Below are 21,929 nucleotides of genomic sequence, written 5' to 3'. Positions count from 1 at the left end.
TACTCCCAAATGACGATCAAAATCTACTAATCGATCAGACAAAAAGTAAACAAATTTGTAGGTCGTGTTTTCTATCAGCGTTTCCTCTAATCTATAATTTTAAAATTGAGAACAAGCTAACACAAATATCTCTCGCTTAACTTTTATTTGAATTCAACAAAATAAAACCAAACACTGAAATGCAGAAAATTCTAAACAGAGATATGTTTCTGATCTAGAGAGTCCGAAACTGCGCATGCCCAACTTTCTAAGAATACATTGATAATTTGAAAAACATGTTCACGAGATTCGCAATATGGTTATATCGAGTGCAAATTCGCATAAAAAAAAACTTGGTGACAAATTACCCCTGCTGCTTACATTTCTAAATCGTTCCAAAGGTATTCTAAAGATCTATGGTCTGGGTGGGCAATGCCAAGATATTTGGGGATTTGGTTGGCTTATTGGAGTGTGACGTTTAAAGCAGATTATTTCATCCAATAAGATTTGGCTAGTTGCCTTCCTTTTTATTATTACTTAATGTGTTAAGATTAGGGTGGCGCTTCCGAACTTAACAGTCTACAGAATTTAATTAATGTATGATCTTCCTTCTGATCAAAGGTAACAGCGAATATCATAATTCATACATACAGGACAAGAACAGTTCAAGAATCTCTAAGGAACAAATACAATCAAAGGAAGGTTTTGTATAATAACTAAATCTAAGTTATGGTTAAAGTTGACGGCATAATAGCCCTTGAGTGAACGACACAAGTACCTCAGGACACATGGAGAAAAAGCACTGAATTCTATTAAAAAAACAACAAAGTTGGATATCTTGTTTTTCTTAGGTATGTGTGAATGTATGTAGGCGTGTAAAAATAAAAGTTGTAATGTAATATTCCGAAGTATTTCTCAGTTTTCTTTAAAAAAACACACCCAACAACAACAAATAAAACTGGAATACGTGTTTTTCTTAACTGTGTGTGAATGTGTGAAATATATAAACACAATATAATACTATGCACTAACTCCTGTCAATGATATATCATTGCTTTTATTTACAAAACGTACACATTGTTTAAAGACCCAATTCAACCTCGTTAGTTCGTTCAGTCAACATTACAAATCTCTCTCTCTCCCATGTTCCTCGCGGAAGGATACCATAATGCTGACGTGTAAAGTTTCAGATGTTAACCAAAATTAAAAAAGAAATTAACGCAGGAATGTCGAGACATTTAATACGTACACATATCAAGAGACAGTCAGTTGGTTTGGTATGTAAATATAGAGATATTGCTTAAGTCGTCAATTTATACAGTTATCAACTCAACATTTGCATAACTAGAAACATTACGCGCAAAAAAATAGTGTTTTTTTGTTTTTTTAACAAACCTAGGTTCCAAATAGGCAAAAAAAGAATAAAATCGATATGTTTTAGTTTTTAATAACCTTGCAATACTGGGTAAATGTAAGTAAAGAATCACCATAAATAAAAATATAGTTTCTTCTACAATGATGAATATTATGTACAATATAATAAAAAAGGTTTTGTATAATAAGAATAGGACAAAATTACTAATAAAGAAGTGTAATAGAAAATATTCTATATAAAAATTACAACACAAGAATGACAAATAAACAGGTACAATAAGATATCGAATGTTTATAATAAACATAATTACTGAGGAGTAAATATAATAAACAAACAATTGTGTATAATAAGTACAGGACAATAAGTCCTAAGGAGTGTTTGTGTTTTCTTATAGCAAAGCTACATCGGACTATCTGCTGAGTCCTAAGTATAAAAAAGCAATTTTGTAAAATAGATACAGGACAAGAATCACTCGGAAACAAATATAAACAAATAACATTTTTTATTACAAGTACAAGACAAGAATCACTCGGAAACAAATATAAACAAATAACATTTTGTATTACAAGTACAAGACAAGAATCACTCGGTAACAAATATAAACAAATAATATTTTGTATTACAAGTACAAGACAAGAATCACTCGGTAACAAATATAAACAAATAACATTTTGTATTACAAGTACAAGACAAGAATCACTCGGTAACAAATATAAACAAATAACATTTTGTATTACAAGTACAAGAAAAGAATCACTCGGAAACAAATATAAACAAATAACATTTTGTATTACAAGTACAAGACAAGAATCACTCGGTAACAAATATAAACAAGTAATATTTTGTATTACAAGTACAAGACAAGAATCACTCGGTAACAAATATAAACAAATAACATTTTATATTACAAGTACAAGACAAGTATCACTCGGTAACAAATATAAACAAATAACATTTTGTATTACAAGTACAAGACAAGAATCACTCGGTAACAAATATAAACAAGTAATATTTTGTATTACAAGTACAAGACAAGAATCACTCGGTAACAAATATAAACAAATAACATTTTGTATTACAAGTACAAGACAAGAATCACTCGGTAACAAATATAAACAAGTAATATTTTGTATTACAAGTACAAGAGAAGAATCACTCGGAAACAAATATAAACAAATAACATTTTGTATTACAAGTACAGGACAAGAATCACTCGGAAACAAATATAAACAAATAACATTTTGTATTACAAGTACAGGACAAGAATCACTTAGAAACAAATATAAACAAGTAATATTTTGTATTACAAGTACAAGACAAGAATCACTGGAAACAAATATAAACAAATAACATTTTGTATTACAAGTACAAGACAAGAATCACTCGGTAACAAATATAAACAAGTAATATTTTGTATTACAAGTACAAGACAAGAATCACTCGGTAACAAATATAAACAAATAACATTTTGTATTACAAGTACAAGACAAGAATCACTCGGAAACAAATATAAACAAATAACATTTTGTATTACAAGTACAAGACAAGAATCACTCGGTAACAAATATAAACAAGTAATATTTTGTATTACAAGTACAAGACAAGAATCACTCGGTAACAAATATAAACAAATAACATTTTGTATTACAAGTACAAGAAAAGAATCACTGGAAACAAATATAAACAAATAACATTTTGTATTACAAGTACAAGACAAGAATCACTCGGTAACAAATATAAACAAGTAATATTTTGTATTACAAGTACAAGACAAGAATCACTCGGTAACAAATATAAACAAATAACATTTTATATTACAAGTACAAGACAAGTATCACTCGGTAACAAATATAAACAAATAACATTTTGTATTACAAGTACAAGACAAGAATCACTCGGTAACAAATATAAACAAGTAATATTTTGTATTACAAGTACAAGACAAGAATCACTCGGTAACAAATATAAACAAATAACATTTTGTATTACAAGTACAAGACAAGAATCACTCGGTAACAAATATAAACAAGTAATATTTTGTATTACAAGTACAAGAGAAGAATCACTCGGTAACAAATATAAACAAATAACATTTTGTATTACAAGTACAAGACAAGAATCACTCGGTAACAAATATAAACAAGTAATATTTTGTATTACAAGTACAAGAGAAGAATCACTCGGAAACAAATATAAACAAATAACATTTTGTATTACAAGTACAGGACAAGAATCACTCGGAAACAAATATAAACAAATAACATTTTGTATTACAAGTACAGGACAAGAATCACTTAGAAACAAATATAAACAAGTAATATTTTGTATTACAAGTACAAGACAAGAATCACTCGGAAACAAATATAAACAAATAACATTTTGTATTACAAGTACAAGACAAGAATCACTCGGTAACAAATATAAACAAGTAATATTTTGTATTACAAGTACAAGACAAGAATCACTCGGTAACAAATATAAACAAATAACATTTTGTATTACAAGTACAAGACAAGAATCACTCGGAAACAAATATAAACAAATAACATTTTGTATTACAAGTACAAGACAAGAATCACTCGGTAACAAATATAAACAAGTAATATTTTGTATTACAAGTACAAGACAAGAATCACTCGGTAACAAATATAAACAAATAACATTTTGTATTACAAGTACAAGAAAAGAATCACTCGGAAACAAATATAAACAAATAACATTTTGTATTACAAGTACAAGACAAGAATCACTCGGTAACAAATATAAACAAGTAATATTTTGTATTACAAGTACAAGACAAGAATCACTCGGTAACAAATATAAACAAATAACATTTTATATTACAAGTACAAGACAAGTATCACTCGGTAACAAATATAAACAAATAACATTTTGTATTACAAGTACAAGACAAGAATCACTCGGTAACAAATATAAACAAGTAATATTTTGTATTACAAGTACAAGACAAGAATCACTGGTAACAAATATAAACAAATAACATTTTGTATTACAAGTACAAGACAAGAATCACTCGGTAACAAATATAAACAAGTAATATTTTGTATTACAAGTACAAGAGAAGAATCACTCGAAACAAATATAAACAAATAACATTTTGTATTACAAGTACAGGACAAGAATCACTCGGAAACAAATATAAACAAATAACATTTTGTATTACAAGTACAGGACAAGAATCACTTAGAAACAAATATAAACAAGTAATATTTTGTATTACAAGTACAAGACAAGAATCACTGGAAACAAATATAAACAAATAACATTTTGTATTACAAGTACAAGACAAGAATCACTCGGTAACAAATATAAACAAGTAATATTTTGTATTACAAGTACAAGACAAGAATCACTCGGTAACAAATATAAACAAATAACATTTTGTATTACAAGTACAAGACAAGAATCACTCGAAACAAATATAAACAAATAACATTTTGTATTACAAGTACAAGACAAGAATCACTCGGTAACAAATATAAACAAGTAATATTTTGTATTACAAGTACAAGACAAGAATCACTCGGTAACAAATATAAACAAATAACATTTTATATTACAAGTACAAGACAAGTATCACTCGGTAACAAATATAAACAAATAACATTTTGTATTACAAGTACAAGACAAGAATCACTCGGTAACAAATATAAACAAGTAATATTTTGTATTACAAGTACAAGACAAGAATCACTCGGTAACAAATATAAACAAATAACATTTTGTATTACAAGTACAAGACAAGAATCACTCGGTAACAAATATAAACAAGTAATATTTTGTATTACAAGTACAAGAGAAGAATCACTGGAAACAAATATAAACAAATAACATTTTGTATTACAAGTACAGGACAAGAATCACTCGGTAACAAATATAAACAAATAACATTTTATATTACAAGTACAAGACAAGTATCACTCGGTAACAAATATAAACAAATAACATTTTGTATTACAAGTACAAGACAAGAATCACTCGGTAACAAATATAAACAAGTAATATTTTGTATTACAAGTACAAGACAAGAATCACTCGGAAACAAATATAAACAAATAACATTTTGTATTACAAGTACAGGACAAGAATCACTCGGTAACAAATATAAACAAATAACATTTTGTATTACAAGTACAGGACAAGAATCACTTAGAAACAAATATAAACAAGTAATATTTTGTATTACAAGTACAAGACAAGAATCACTCGGAAACAAATATAAACAAATAACATTTTGTATTACAAGTACAGGACAAGAATCACTCGGAAACAAATATAACCTAAAATATTTTGTATAGTAGATAGCAAACAAGAATCACTAACAACAGTTAAAAAAACAAAACATTTTGTGTAATAAATACAGGAGAAAATGATTAAGAAACGACTATAATGAAACATGTTTTCGTATAATAGGTATGGATTGTTTGTTTGCAGTACAGAGCAAAGCTGCACAAGGGGCTATGTGCGTTCTGCCCACCATGAGCACCGACAGCCGGTTTCTAGCGCTGTCTGCAAACTTTCCGCTGTGCCATTGGGGGGCATTTTAATAAGTAAAGGACAAGAATTGTTAAGGATAAAGCATAATTTTGACCAATCATGTAGTTTCGTGGGTCCCTTGAAATTACTATAATTCTCTAATACCTTTTTTGTTTAATTTCTTGTAATATTTTCTACACAGAACAAGTACAATAAGAAATGACTCTTTAAAATAAATACAGTACAAGATCATTGAAGGACAACTTCTATTTTAACATCCTCATGAACTTGGTACAATTTTGTCCACACAGATACCCTCATGGAGCCGAGCATTTATTTGCCCGACCTTCACATGTCTTTATTTAAAATCACGTTATTACAATAGTCTGCTCATCAGTCTACTTTAATCTCGTTTTTATCACATGTCTTATGTACCATCTAAGTTCTAAATCAGTCATTTAATGGTAGACGTTTCCCACTCAACTTTCATATGTCGTTCACATGTGGAATACGATGGTTGTACGTGGATAATATTATTTTAACTCTTACTGTTCGTTTATTTTTCAAACTGAAATGTTAGTACGTTGTTTAAATACGATCGTTGGAGTATTTATTATGTAATTATGGTAGTTTCAGATTTATCAATTAATTAAATATTACCATAACAGACGTATTATAGTGATATAATGGTACATTACCTTTTTTGCCTACGACTAGTTTTACGTTCTTCTGAGCACAAATGAATGACGACGCCATCTGACTTAAATACCTACGAAGAATTATTAGGTAAATGATAAAAGCATATTCACATTAATGTTCCTTCAAGTTTTCTATCCATGTGGGGAGGATGTATTTTTAAACCATCAACCTTATTGGATCATTAGGCCAACTTAAAATGCCACCTTTTGGTTATTTTGGCGTTAGACCTATCGACTTCCAGGGTCATCAGGACTTTTAACGTGTTGGAACTCCTCGCCATTATTGGGGATGTGAGAGGTATTTGATTGGTTGTTGTGTGTCCGCGCAGCTTAGAGCTAACACTAATTCAGTTGTAGTGGTTGTTTTGAATTAAGCACAAATCCCCACAATGGGCTATTTGTCCTCTGCCCGATTTTTAGCATTGTTTGTCCGTAGACATCCCGTCGTCCCACTGGAGGCCCATTGATTCAGGGTCTAAGTTTTGGGATAAACCTAGACATAAAGCATTAACTCACAAGCTTTATTTTGTATATAAGTTTAAAATCACTAAGGAACAACTATCATTTTAATAAGATTTGCTACACAGCGGACTATATGCGTTCTACCAACCATGGGTATCGAAACCCAGTTTCTAGCGCTGTCTGCAGACATACCGCTGTTGCACTGGGGCACTTTAAAAAGTTAAGGACACGAATTGTTAATAACATTTTTCTTTAATTTTTTGTAACATTTTCGATACACTTTTACCCCTAGAATAACGTTATTATTCTCAGAAAATCTTAGTTAGCCAACCAAAGCACAACAAAAGCGCCGTCTGTTGGGCAAACTAGGAAATATAAATAATTGTTTGTTTGTTTTGAATTTGGCGCAAAACTACTCGAGGGCTATCTGCGCTAATATAAATAAAGAAACAACAATCAATATTTACACACATCACACACACACACAGAAAACATAAATAAATATTTGAAGCTTCAAGCAACATACTGTTTGATTAACACCAAAGACAAGCTACTATGTACTAATGTCATATTGTTTACATCAGTGATTCCTATTAACCAAAGGGTTGTGATAGACACAGTTATAAACCGCTGCGGGCGAGGACAACTGCACACGAAGACCTTTACGATTCTCTCAAATAACTAAGTGAGCCTAAAGGTGCAAAAGGTTGAGAAACCCTGATCTACACATAGATAACTTAATGATTAATATTTGATATGCATTACCCATATTATCTTTCCATTGAAAAGAATATACAAACTTACATATTTGCCAATCTTATTTTTCATCATAGGTTAAATGTATATTATAATCAATCACATTGTAACACAATGAACTCATTAAAGTAACTCCTAGATATAAAATAGGCTTCCAAGAAATGCTCTGTCACCTGGTGGCTAGGAGCTACAACTAAAAACTTTGTTTTCCAAGACCATGATGAACATCATTGTGTGGAACTGCTGTTCATAAAGTTCCCCGCTGGTATTAACAACGCTAAAATCAGGGATTCGATTCCTCTCGGTGGACTTAGCAGATAGCGTTCCGTGGCTTTGTTGTAAGACAACACTTACCTACACTTGTTTATAAAATTAAGAAAAGACAAACATCATCTATTCTTCCATACTTTACACGTATAGAGAAATCCAATATTGTTAGTAGATACATTCACATCCATTTTGTAAAATATTGTATAGTTAACGTAGCTAAACAGTTAGTTCATTAAAGTTCAACCAAGTGACACAGAATAGAAATGTTATTCCTGCCATTTTAGTTTGCTCTATTAAATTAAAATGAAATCAAAATGTAACTTGGTATAAAGCAATGTCAGTGAAGTATAAGAAATCTCACATGAGAATCTAAAAAGACATTCACTCCAGTTGGATGAAGAAGCTAACAAATAAACCGCGAATAATACAAAAAAAAAAGGTGTTACTTTACTTTTATGTTCATTTGATTCCCATGGGTGTTAAGAGCTGATTTTGGTAAATGTATATGTGCGTATATTTACAGAAACTTGTTAAATTTAAATTTGTGTACGGTAATGTTGTTCTTTTATATATATTCTCCAAGCAGATAAATATCTACGGTTAAACAAAGACCTTTTTTTTTTCACTAGACTTACAACATCTGTTGCTATTTGACAAAATAAGTGAAAATACGAAAGTCAGTTACATGTTATGCAGACTTGTATTGTAATGTTTCAGGTAGTTACTTGAACATTATAAACTAAGAAATGTAGTTAAGTAGTGGTTAGTATAAAGGCAAAGGGGCAAGAGCAAGACTTTATGAGACTTTCAAAGGGGCATCATGCTGTCCAGCAAGAGAGTTATTATCGGATATCTTTTTCTTAACTGACTGCTGAAAGAAATCTGTCACTGGAATCTAGCACCAATAAAAATAGAACAAGAATTTTGGTCGCCAAGCATCAGTCTTTAACTAAAGGAAAAGACTCCTGGACAGGCTTATAAAGTGTAATAAACATTGGACCACGCTTCAGTTAGCTACCTTCCACAACACTAGTGAGGATTCGATTATCGGGAAGAATATTGCAAACAAATAAAAAAACTGCCTAATGACAGATGAAAACCAGTCTAAAAACCTTTTATATCAACTATAAATAAGAAAGTAACGAGACGCATGAAGCCATGAAAGCCACCATGAATTAATCTCATTTAAACAAGTTGTTGTAAAAACATAAATAAATAAACGGCTGACAGTTTGTGTCTAGATAAAGAAGCAAGTTGGTGTGCTGTAATCTGACCACAGGAGAAAGTGTATTTGGAAAGTATGTGCCTGCAGGTGTGGCAAGGGGTACAAACGATTTCATTACAACTGTGGACGGATCTTCAACCTGAAATACATACTACAACTCACTGTATGTATGATAATGTTGATACCGACCGCTATAAAATATTACATCTCACAGAAAGGAAAAAGAAATAATAAACGTAATTACAGTAATTGGGTTATTTTGTTACATTCACCAAAAAAAACACACACACAAACGCTGTAGCTTCTGAGGTCTTACCTCACCAAGATCTACGACCGGTCACCGGGGCGCTGGCAGACCCCCGAGCCCCGGCCGATTTCTTTAATTCCACTTGGCCTGACCACTTTTAATTAGCTTCCGAGTGGCCTCTTTTTAGTGTTGCTTATAACGCAAACTGGGAAGCAAGCGTGTGATGTCTGATAAATCGCGTCTAAATCTTTTCTGACAGTAGCGTGAAAATGTAAATAAAAGTACGTGCGACGCTTGAACCAGCCTATGTTGTTCCAAAAGTGTAAGCTGCTAAAAGTGGTATAATAATAGCCTAGGAAAAGTTCTTATAATAAGGCCTGGGGGAGGGGTGCATTTTCTCCCTGAAGAACGAGGGCTTTCATAAAGCAATAGTGCAACAATCAACACACTCGTATTGTCCTAAACTGGTTCGTCGAACACGGCAAAAAACTTCGGTTATTTCCAGTACTGGCATTGGATCTTATTTCAGTTGAGCACCTATGGAATGAGTTTGAGCGTCACATTCGCCAACGTAATCCGACAGCTGTGAATCGGTTGCAGACCATTTCCTCTATGAATGGTCTACAATCGAACAAGAAGCAATGGAAGGTCATTATTACTGCGGAAAAGGGGTCCGCTAAAGTTTTAGGTAGAACAGCGGATATCATAAGCGCATATTTACGCACTAAACGACTACAACAAAAAAAAACAAAAAAAAACTACTTACACATATGTGTTTACGCGGACGATGACACTAGCGAATGAAATGTATGGTTCAGACACATTATAGTAGGATGGTGTTAAAGAAAGAACAAACGAAACGAGCATTTTGTTTTACTGGTTTTTAGATTTGAGGGACGAACTGAGAATTGATATCTATGTATGTGTCTTTAAACTTCTTATCCTGGGACTATGTACAGTGAATCTATTGGGGTGTTTGAGGGAGAAACCAAGCAAATTGTAATATACGTGTTCATATGCTGTTAATTGTACTGAAAACAAGGTGTCAACACTTAGATCACCAATGGAAAGTTATCACAACACGCGTAGGGCTCAAAAAGTTGCAATCATAAACAATAGGCTCACGATCGCTATTTACTATACATTAAAGTTGACAGATTCTTTCTAAACGATTTGGAAGGGTATCCATGTAAATAGACACTTACGCAAACGTAGGTAGATAGACAGGCAGCAAATAAGTAGCACATTGAAGTGGTGTATAGATCTTTCGTCGCTGAATATATTTCTCACGCAAGAATAAAGCCGTGTATACAACAGTGTTCTGGATTGTTAATCTTTATAACTCACTCTAAACTGCTGTTGTAAAAATTTGCATATAGAAACGAAATGCCGGCCATATATGCACATTATATTCGTAATTTAAATAAGGACTTTACTCACGATACAAGTGCACAGCGTTTTTAAATTACGAGGCTGAATTTCATGGCACAAAAGGGTGCATTTAAAGTGAATGAATGCGCTCCCAAAATCGACTACTCTATGGATATCTATTTGATGGACATAATTGTAGGTTTAACGTATGTTGTTTCTCTAGTAGTTAAAGATACACGTCTACAGATGTGAACACCAGTAATAACAACATGAAAAACTGAATAGACTTCGCAGTGTATAGAAAGCCCATCAACACCACTCACCTTATCAAAAGGTTATTATTTTCACAAGCGTACATTTAGATTACGCTATTATGTTACGTATATCGCGTTATTGATACAGTATGTAGCTTTGTAGTCCTAGACTTCTGTCCTGTCTAATTGTAGCTAGTGAAAAGCTTCATTCTATACAATCTAACCACCCCGCCCACTTATCATTTTCTGAACACAATTGAAACTAATGTATATATATGTGTGTGTGTCTCATGTACGATTCTATACATTAAACATACATAAACTGACACATTAATTCGCAAACAAGTGAATATCTTTCGTGTTTATTGTATTTCTATAAACTGCGAAAACATATGTAGCAATAAATTCATGCATTAGACGCACGCACATGTCTATATATATTTGTTCGCACAGACTTACAGACACCCTAGAGTTTGTATCCAAAAATTATCATAGAATTGGATATACTTTTCTCTTTTCGTATGCTCGTAAAAGACGAAACATGAATCTAATCACAAAATCAGTGGTTGTGCACAGAACTGGTTCCCATTTCTCCACAAACATGGAAATATGTATCAGTTCTTCAGGTAAATAGGACTCGTTCTTTAATTAGAATTAAATAAATTAGATTTTCATTACTTATTATTTTCGTGTTAAGTACATCAAGTACATAGGCGAGCACCCCTGGTTGGGAACCACTGAGTTATTTGGTTTACTTTTACGGAATGTAAACACAGTGAAAAATTCAGTTGATAATAATTTCCAAGCTTATTACAAATTGAAAGAAGACAATTTAAATTTCATTCTTGGACAATCGAAGGAAAAACAGAACAGCCGTTGGATTGTTGGACATCGACTCATGTAGATTCAGTAACTAAATAAACCTTCCAGCCAAAGAGAGAACAGACTTCTATTGGGAAAGAATGAAAGGAGGTTAAGTACACATTACACCTTCAGGCATACAATATAAAGATAAAGGTGAAGGACCTACTCACTGGTAGTTAACCGCTAATTAAAAGTAATACTAATTGTGTTAAATTTAATGATGCAAATGATACTAATATCCAAGTGTTTTACACATTACACCTTAAGGCATACAATATAAAGATAAAGGTGAAGGACCTACTCACTGGTAGTAAACCGCTAATTAAAAGTAATACTAATTGTGTTAAATTTAATGATGCAAATGATATTAATATCCAAGTGTTTTACAGATTTAATATCAAATTAGTTCACGGTTACTTTCCTATATTGCATACTTATTAAACTTAAGAGACAAATATACATGTAAATTCTGACAATAGGTTCTCCTACCGTAGGATTAAATAATTTAGTGGGTTTAACCATAATTTCATATTAATATCAGATATTAACAGATTATATATTGTATAAACCAGTTTATGATAAAAAAATCACCACAGTATTCACATGCTGTAATAAACATCATGTTATTACTCATTTATGTGATACGGCTAATGGTAAAGTAATTAATTATTTAAAAAGTTCTACTTATGTGATACGGCTAATAGTAAAGTAATTAATTATTTAAAAAGTCCTACTTATGTGATACGGCTACTAGTGGTAAAGTAATTAATTATTTAAAAAGTTCTACTTCTGTGATACGGCTAATGGTAAAGTAATCAATTATTTAAAAAGTCCTACTTACGTGATACGGCTAATGGTAAAGTAACACATTATTTAAAAAGTCCTACTTATGTGATATGGCTATTGATGGTAAAGTAACACATTATTTATAAAAGGCCTACTTACGTGATCGGTTACTAATTTTAAAGTAATCAATTATTTAAAAAGTTCTACTTATGTGATACGGCTACTAGTGGTAAAGTAATTAATTATTTAAATAGTCCTACTTATGTGATACGGCTACTAGTGGTAAAGTAATTAATTATTTAAATAGTCCTACTTATGTGATACGGCTACTAGTGGTAAAGTAATTAATTATTTAAATAGTCCTACTTATGTGATATGGCTAATGGTGAAGTAATCGATTATTTAAAAAGTTCTACTTATGTGATACGGCTAATGGTAAAGTAATCAATTATTTAAAAAGTCCTACTTACGTGATCGGTTACTAATTTTAAAGTAATCAATAATTTAAAAAGTTCTACTTATGTGATACGGCTACTAGTGGTGAAGTAATACATTATTTAAAAAGTCCTACTTATGTGATATGGCTATTAATGGTAAAGTAACACATTATTTAAAAAAAGGCCTACTTACGTGATCGGTTACTAATTTTAAAGTAATCAATTATTTCAAAAGTCCTACTTACATGATACGGCTAATGGTAAAGTAATCAATTATTTAAATAGTCTTACTTATGTGATAAAAGTCCTACTTATGTGATATGGCTATTAATGGTAAAATAACACATTATTTAAAAAGTCCCACTTACGTGATCGGTTACTAATTATAAAGTAATCAATTTTTTAAAAAGTGCTACTTATGTGATACGGCTACTAGTGGTAAAGTAATTAATTATTTAAATAGTCCTACTTATGTGATACGGCTACTAGTGGTAAAGTAATCAATTATTTAAATAGTCCTACTTATGTGATACGGCTACTAGTGGTAAAGTAATTAATTATTTAAATAGTCCTACTTATGTGATATGGCTAATGGTGAAGTAATCAATTATTTAAAAAGTTCTACTTATGTGATACGGCTAATGGTAAAGTAATCAATTATTTAAAAAGTCCTACTTACGTGATCGGTTACTAATTTTAAAGTAATCAATAGTTTAAAAAGTTCTACTTATGTGATACGGCTACTAGTGGTGAAGTAATACATTATTTAAAAAGTCCTACTTATGTGATATGGCTATTAATGGTAAAGTAACACATTATTTAAAAAAAGGCCTACTTACGTGATCGGTTACTAATTTTAAAGTAATCAATTATTTCAAAAGTCCTACTTACATGATACGGCTAATGGTAAAGTAATCAATTATTTAAATAGTCTTACTTATGTGATAAAAGTCCTACTTATGTGATATGGCTATTAATGGTAAAATAACACATTATTTAAAAAGTCCCACTTACGTGATCGGTTACTAATTATAAAGTAATCAATTTTTTAAAAAGTGCTATTTATGTGATACGGCTACTAGTGGTAAAGTAATTAATTATTTAAATAGTCCTACTTATGTGATACGGCTACTAGTGGTAAAGTAATCAATTATTTAAATAGTCCTACTTATGCGATTCGGCTACTAGTGGTAAAGTAATCAATTATTTAAAAAGTCCTACTTGTGTGGTACGGCTAATGGTAGAGTAATTATTCCTTTCTCACACGCGTGCTCCATCAGTCATGTTTAGGTCAACTGGAAAAACGTTTCAAGTTTTATTCATTAGACTTAAGAGGCCGTGCAACTGACGCAGAAGTTACATCTAGTGATGAAAGTTTTATCACAGGCTTATCACGCATGGTATTCCACAGTGTATAGATAGTACTATTAGAAAGGTATGTACTTTGAGCTCTTGCACAAGAAACTTTTAAACGGTCGAATTTTAACGAGTTATAATTCGTCCAGCATAAAACTATGTTACTTAGCTCACAATGGCAAAAGTCAGGGTTACTGACTCGATCATTGCCACTTGGAGAATAATTATCTATATAGTAAAAACTTATGTAATGAAAAGTATATTTTATATAATGTAAAATCACAACACTATTCAGTTCAAAAGTGCAAAGGTCAACATAATCATTTGACACGTAGAAAACACATATTGGACACTAAAAAAAAGCTTTGTAAAAACAACAATTTCACAACAATACGATACTTTTGTTTTCAAAAAGATACAATACGCGTGAACTACAATAATTCTTGATATTGTGTGTGTCAATAAGGCTCCACTTTAAGTCCTTAATATGACGAAAGCTATTGTAAGCATATACACGTGGAACCCGACGCTGTTTGTAATGTCATATTATTGACCAGTCGGAAATACATCCTTCTTACTCGAAGTCTAAATAAATGTATTATCAAATATTACAAGTGTATTGAATATTGTTGAAAAGCACTTCGTATTGATCGTTCCAACTTTACAAACATACCCACGGGAATCGTATTTTGTATTTCAAAAGAAAATATGAACACGTCTTTTCTTTATAAATGAAGAAAAACAAAACAAACTCATTCAGTTACTTTAGGCTTCTAATGGAAATGTCGAGTGAAAGATACAACATAAGATATTGGAGAAGGCCTAACGATTCAATTAATGACTCCCGTGTAAATTTCGCGAAGAGACTAAACCGAGACTGAGCGTGATTTCAGCCCGTGTCGCTGTAGTCACCGAGCGGTTACTACGGCTGTTGAAGATAATACGCTAACAATTCCTGTTTATTAGATTACTATTGTTGTTTTGTTTGGCTTCTTTCATTTTTTTTTCCATTCTTCTTTTACCGCAGAGCTACACAATAGGATGGCTACCTGTGTTATATTCACCACGAAGGAGGATCGAGCCCCGAATTTTACGCTTGTAAGTTCGTTAAACTCACCACTGACTTACAACGGGACTTGTTTAATAGAACGAGAAAAAATTTTGAAATAATTTCACCCAGATTTGAAGGCTTGGAATTCACATTTGCAAAGACTCAGTGTGGCCAAGTAAACATTTTTCCATTCCATGCATATATGTATATGTGTGCTTTGAATTCGAATATAAAAAAAAAATATTAAATTCATTCTTATGTGGAGAAGTCTCTGCGCATAACCGTATTATTTACCGTTATATTAAGCGTAACAAGATACTTAAGGAATATGTAAAAATCACGGAGGAATGGTAGCGTAAATTTGGCGCAACATTGTGAAAAAAAAACGTTTGAAGTTATGTGTTTATATACATATATAAATTATTATATATATATATGTGAAAGCCTCAAACATTTGTCACATTTGACATACAACAAATCTTATCAGTTAGGATGCTTTTACTTTATTTTGTTTTGAATTAAGAACAAAGCTACACAATGAGCTATCTGGGCTCTGCCCACCAAGGGTATCAAAACCCGGTTTTTAGCGTTGAAGTCCGCAGACATACCGTTGAGATCATTGGGGGCAGCATGCTTTTAAGTGAAAAATGTATGTAATTATTTACAATCTATTTGGTACGATAAAATACAGAAGAAAAAAACCTCCAAAAGGTTTATTCTCATTATGTCTAAATGTTTAAGTAGACCTATATCACACTTCCACAAAACACACCATACACGATCGCTTTGTAAATAGGTTTGGCATGAATGATACTTTGATGTTAACTTCAACGACAGACCTTTAAAAGAAACTGATATTTAGATATTTAAAGAAATGTCTAGTTATGCAATAAGTTATTTTATTAATGTACTTCCGCTACATAAACGGTTTTTGTCTAATAGTGAAAAGTAAATATCATAACTACAATATTTCTCAACATTTGGAAGTGGAATACGTGCTAAAAGCACGATCTTGCTAAATACAGTTTGCTGTGTTTGGTCTTAATAATTCAACAGTATTTGTGTGTCTAATTACAGTTGCTTTTAGATATATATAGGGCTATTTTTCTGTTACATAAATACACACAAATAGAACTAGCGTGTAACAATGGTTATGCACTATTTAATGTCACAGTTAACACTAGTATTTTCGTACTGTCCATACCAGAGTGACTGTAGTGTACAGTAGAATACGAAGTAAAATTTGTATTTTACCAGTCAAGTTTCATCAATACGTCATGAAAGAGATCAGCGATGTTCTTCGGTCTCTCACGGGGACGGAAACGATTATACATAGCGTGACTCGAAGCAGAGCGTCTTGCACGCAATACTAGTGAACGTCAGGCGGAACAAAAAGGTTTAAATAGAGACAACTTGAAAACCTGGTCCGGAGAGGCTGCATGCCTTGTGTAAAACCGTGTATTTCGTATGAACAGATCTGGTTCGTTAGGAGCGTGCTCCGTAATCACGAACCATGCTAATAAAACTATGCAGCTTTTATTATGAATATTGAATATATGTATATTCATATGCTGTAGAGTTGTCCTTGTTTACGCTAACAAGTTTGCAGACTCTGTGGAATAAAGAATTCGTTATATTTCCCTGCGTATCCACGACACATTTGGTAAAAAAGAAAATAACACTTAATTACATCCGTGGTGATTTTAACTCAAGATGGTCCACTTGGTTTTAAAACTCTAAACATGGTGGTTAAGATATATAATTAGTTGTAAAAAAAAACTTTTAATTGCAGCTTTAAAAACTTTGTTTCGCTACAGAATAATTCATAAATTTCGTGTAGAAAGAGAAGCGTTCTACTCATCTAAAAAATGGTGTTAAGTGGTGTACTAACTAATAAAAACACTACACCCTGCTGGAGCTCTATGAAAAAGTCACACGTACGAACCTAAGCCACAGCCAAATATGTTTTCTTCAAGTACAAAATCCATAAATAAATTTCTTATCTACATGAATAATAAACGAAACAAAAACTACCATCTATAATTAATGCGTCCCCTTTTTAAAAATATCAGATGCACTATTCATTTCCCTACCATTTGCAAACAGATTATGGTAAAAATCATAATTATTTTCAGTTAAATAGTTCCCCGGGTAATAGCTATCGAAAGGGTGGGAAAGTCTCGTGAAAAAGTAGCAGAAATTATACGGTATGTTTAGGGTGATTCGCTATTCATAAATGAAAATTATGCAGAGTGTTTCATTACGTATCATGTGATTTATTGAGTCCAGCTTTTTATACAAGCTCGTAATGGTTATCACGTTTGTTTTTCTTTTTTTATTATTGTAAAACATTAAATGCAGACAAGCACTATTATAGTATGTTAAAAAGACTTAAGCACACAAGTAGATATATTAGGATTGGGCTGAGAAAACAGTCAATTTTTCAAATGCAAAATACACTTACGCCAGAAAATACAATCTAATTAACAATATATGTACGTAGAATAAACGTACTTATTGAAAAACAACATCCCGAAACATATATATATATATAGCCTTTTTTGTATATGTGTGTCTATATATATATATATGTGTAGTGTGATTGATGTGTAGTTAATTTACTGTCCTTCCTCCAACTGCGTATGGGTGTCAATATACGTGTGCATATAACACAAACTGTATAGACTTTTCTACCAGCTATTTCCTCTCTCCTACTTTATTTTGGTAGTCAGTTACAGCTAGGCTTCATCAGGGCGAAAAAACAACACCTACCGCCAAGTAAGTTTGAAAAAAAACAAACGAACTATATGTTCATAAGCCCGTGGTTATAAGTTTTCGCCAATTTTACCAATTTCTAGAATTGAAAGAATAATCAAGTCAAGTAATGTTCAGGCTAAAAAAAGAAACAAAAAACGCTCGCTAATAATACACGCAAAGCAGCTGAAGAGAATTTGTGCAAGTTAATTAGTTCACTTTATGTCTATTTGTAATCTGCTGCAGTCAAGTAAAAACAATATTTTCGGGGCCGTTATCTGTTTTCATAAAGAATAGGCAAATGTTTCCAGCGCGTTAATAATTACATAAAGAATGGAAAGGATTACATAATGTTCTTCTCGTGATTTCTCAAAGTCAACAACTTATTCTCGATGATTTTCACAAAGCCTTTCGCACTCTGGTCAAAGCATTTTAGATCTTTAAGTGACAGTTATTGTCGTTGCACTGTTGAGTCTAGGTTTTGGTTGTGTATCACACTCTATAGAACCGGAATTAATTTACACAGCAAAAACATGTTATAGGACCTTGCTATATACAAACATACCTTGTTAAGTCAAACGTGATAACACACCAGGCTTTTAGAAAATATGCGACATGTTATACAATTCCTTTCATTTTTCACTGCTCTACGCTTTGATACGTTTATGGATGAGTTTTCCAAAAACGAAATGTAACCTTTCAATTGGAGATAGTTAACAAAACAGATTTAATTTTTCATCTTTATTCTCGTGAGCGATAACCTTATCTTAACAGGACCTGACGTGTGCTAGTTGTTGGCGTGCAGGGCTGCGTATCGAGAGGTCCAAAGCTCGAGCTACGATATGCTGCTTAGTGTTGTCCGCAATTTCAGCAATCGGGGCGTTATAATATTATTCGCTTAAGATAGCTGCATAGGTGATGGGTGGTACTGACTTGTTATTCTCTCTCTGATAGGCAATGCTAGATTAGAGGTAAATGTGTCTTAAGGCTTGTAACCTAGTCGTTTATCGCTGGTGTCGTATAAGGTACCATTCATGTTGTAAATACCAAATGCTTATCTTAGATATCATAATAATAAAGAAACACTCAGATTTTGGAAAAATCCAGTGATGGATTACGATGAAGGTATAGTGGGATCAAATCAGTTGTTCGTCCATGCATCCACGTGATCCAGACGAACGCAATATATTAAACAGTAAGAATAAAAGTACACTTCATCGAATGGTCAGTAGGTGTTTATATAGATAATCCGTGGTATCGAGATCACCATTATACGAAGCGAGAAGAAACGTTGAAACTATAATGTCTGTATTGATCTAATACATTAATCTGTTATTAACAAAGGTTACGTATGATACCACATCTAATATATACTGGTGTACACACATGCATTCATATCGTATTAAAATGTAACGACACAAAGTGACGGGATTACGTCAGTAGGGCAGGCGTATACCATACACAACCAGACTTTGAAACAAGTCAGAATGAAGAAATCGAGTAGTAACACCATAACAATAAAATAATAATGTGTTGATTATTTATGTTTTAGCATTAAAATATTTGTTTCATTAACAAAATCACTTAGCACATTCATCGACTTAACAGTACGTTTACGCGAAGTTTTAATAGTCACAATATTCGACTCTAACTTCACGTGTCAACACAATATTAATATACGGATGTTTAATAAGTCTGAGGTTAGCTGACAAAGGCACCAACATACGTTTTACAACATATCACTACCGAGTAAAAACATTGATTATTTATTATTGTGCCCCCCCCGCTGATTTACGACGCTAAAATCAGGGGTTCGGTTCCCCTCGGTGGGCATAGCAGATAGCCCGATGTGGCTTTGCTATAAGAAAACATGCACACATTAATTATTGTTTACTACTTAGCTTGACGTGGAACTCTTTAAGTAAAGTGATAACTAAATGCGGTTTTAAGGTTATATATTTATTGCATAATACGTCTTAGCGACGCATTTGTCTCAGCAATTTTAGCATACTTTATTCTAACAGTTGTAAATTTGTCACGATCCTGTGAACGTTAAAAACAAAAGCTTGAATAATAGCGTGGTGGGTAAAAAGACTTCAGTGTCATATAATGATCTAAATTAGTCTACAATGTTATTTGTAGACATAGTTTTCGATACGTGGTGATATCATACGAAGTTTAGTTCAAGAAATAAGCTGTTTTATTTTGTAACGTGAGTAAACCTCACATCAGCTCCCAGTAATATATCGTGCATACAGAATGCTTTATATTTATAATTTTCAAATATTTACCAATAATTCAAGCTTACCTGTTTTTCGCAGCAGCGGCACGGTCCCTCTGGCGACGGTTCTTGAACCAGTTTCCCACCTGGGTCGGAGTGAGGCCGGTTGCTTGGGCCAGTTCTCGCTTCTTCGTCGGATTTGGATAGGGGTCTTGTAAATACCATTCTCGTAAAAGACTTCTCGTGCGTTCCTTGAAACAGTGAGTTTTCTGTTCTCCGTCCCAGATGGTCCTGGGCAGGGGAAATTTCTTTCTGACCCGATATTTGTCTACTGGACCTAGCGGTCGGCCACGGAGCTTCTCTGCCTCGTGATAGTGTGCCTCGAGCCACATAGCCTGCAGCTTGGCGTGGGAATGCTTAGAAAAACGGTAATTTTCTAGAATGTGATACAATTCACGAAAGTTGCCCGTATGGAAAGACACGAGCGCCCGGGCTCGGAGCACTGCTTCGTTCTTATTCAAGTCCGCACAGTTCGGATGAGCGACGGGCAGCGACCACAGGAATCGCCCCAGACGTTCAATGTCTCCGCTCTCTTCGAGCGTCTCACACACTGCAGCCACCTGGCCCACCGTAAAGTTCAGGGTAGGAAGAATGAGCATGGGAGAGTATCCCGACACGGGGACGGCGGCAGGCCCTAGGCCTAGCGCCATTCGCTACAAGAGTTAAGAATCACACTACAGATGAGGCTTCTTCACAATACAGGCATTAAAGTGTCAGTGTCCGGTAGCTCTCAGGCTGGGATCCCCTGCCTCAGTGAGAAGTGACGCGAGCCTTGATCTCTTTTACGATCGCCTGTTCTCGTGCTTAGAACAACACCATCGGGAATAAACACAAGGGAGGAGCTGGGGCTATGGATAGGACTCACATTTGATCGGGAGGAGCAATGCTGGAAAGAAAGCTCATTTGCTGGTGTTGACGTTCCTGATCATAACGGCGGCTCTCATTGGCTCACTTGCTATTGCGACCACGCCAATATATGCTACAGATGCCAATCGTGCATAATAGTGATGAGCGCAGCCAGTGGCAGATAGATTTCAGAAACGACAGTTGCGATGCTGCTCAATAGTTGACAATATCGTACAAGAGGGTTACTTATCTGAGACTCTTCGTCGTCGCTGTCACGTAACCCGAGCCCATAATTCGTGAAGAATCAGTAAAGAAACTTCTTTGTGTTCTTAAGATCTATTTCATTTGGTTTAACAACTTTCAAGGAAATCAAGATAACTTTTGAAACCATCTGTGTTGTATAAGCGTTGTTAATCGTAC

The 21,929-nt window shown here is 33.1% G+C and overlaps 1 protein-coding gene across 2 annotated transcripts in view; it reads right to left on the bottom strand.

Annotated features, from left to right (window-relative positions):
- LOC143228660 (homeobox protein SIX6-like) overlaps positions 1-21,483 on the bottom strand; it is a 37,941-nt gene extending 16,458 nt beyond the window's left edge. The window contains exons 1-3 of one of the 2 annotated variants that reach the window (XR_013015399.1): positions 20,691-21,483; positions 14,443-14,516; positions 11,847-12,083 (exon numbers count right to left, since the gene is read on the bottom strand). Coding sequence is in view for 1 of the 2 variants with exons in the window: in XM_076459900.1 (XP_076316015.1) it covers positions 20,691-21,313 (623 nt within the window). In the remaining variant the exon portion in view is untranslated. Of the gene's footprint in view, positions 1-11,846; positions 12,084-14,442; positions 14,517-20,690 lie in introns of those variants that run through there. The other variant, XM_076459900.1, reaches the window with a different exon arrangement.
- Positions 21,484-21,929: the final 446 nt, after the last annotated feature.

This window comes from Tachypleus tridentatus, chromosome 1, assembly GCF_004210375.1.
Source record: "Tachypleus tridentatus isolate NWPU-2018 chromosome 1, ASM421037v1, whole genome shotgun sequence".
In the NCBI taxonomy this organism is placed as follows: Eukaryota; Metazoa; Arthropoda; class Merostomata; order Xiphosura; family Limulidae; genus Tachypleus; species Tachypleus tridentatus.
The sequence above is the reverse complement of the archived record's forward strand: the minus strand, read 5'-3'. Positions and strand labels throughout refer to the sequence as shown.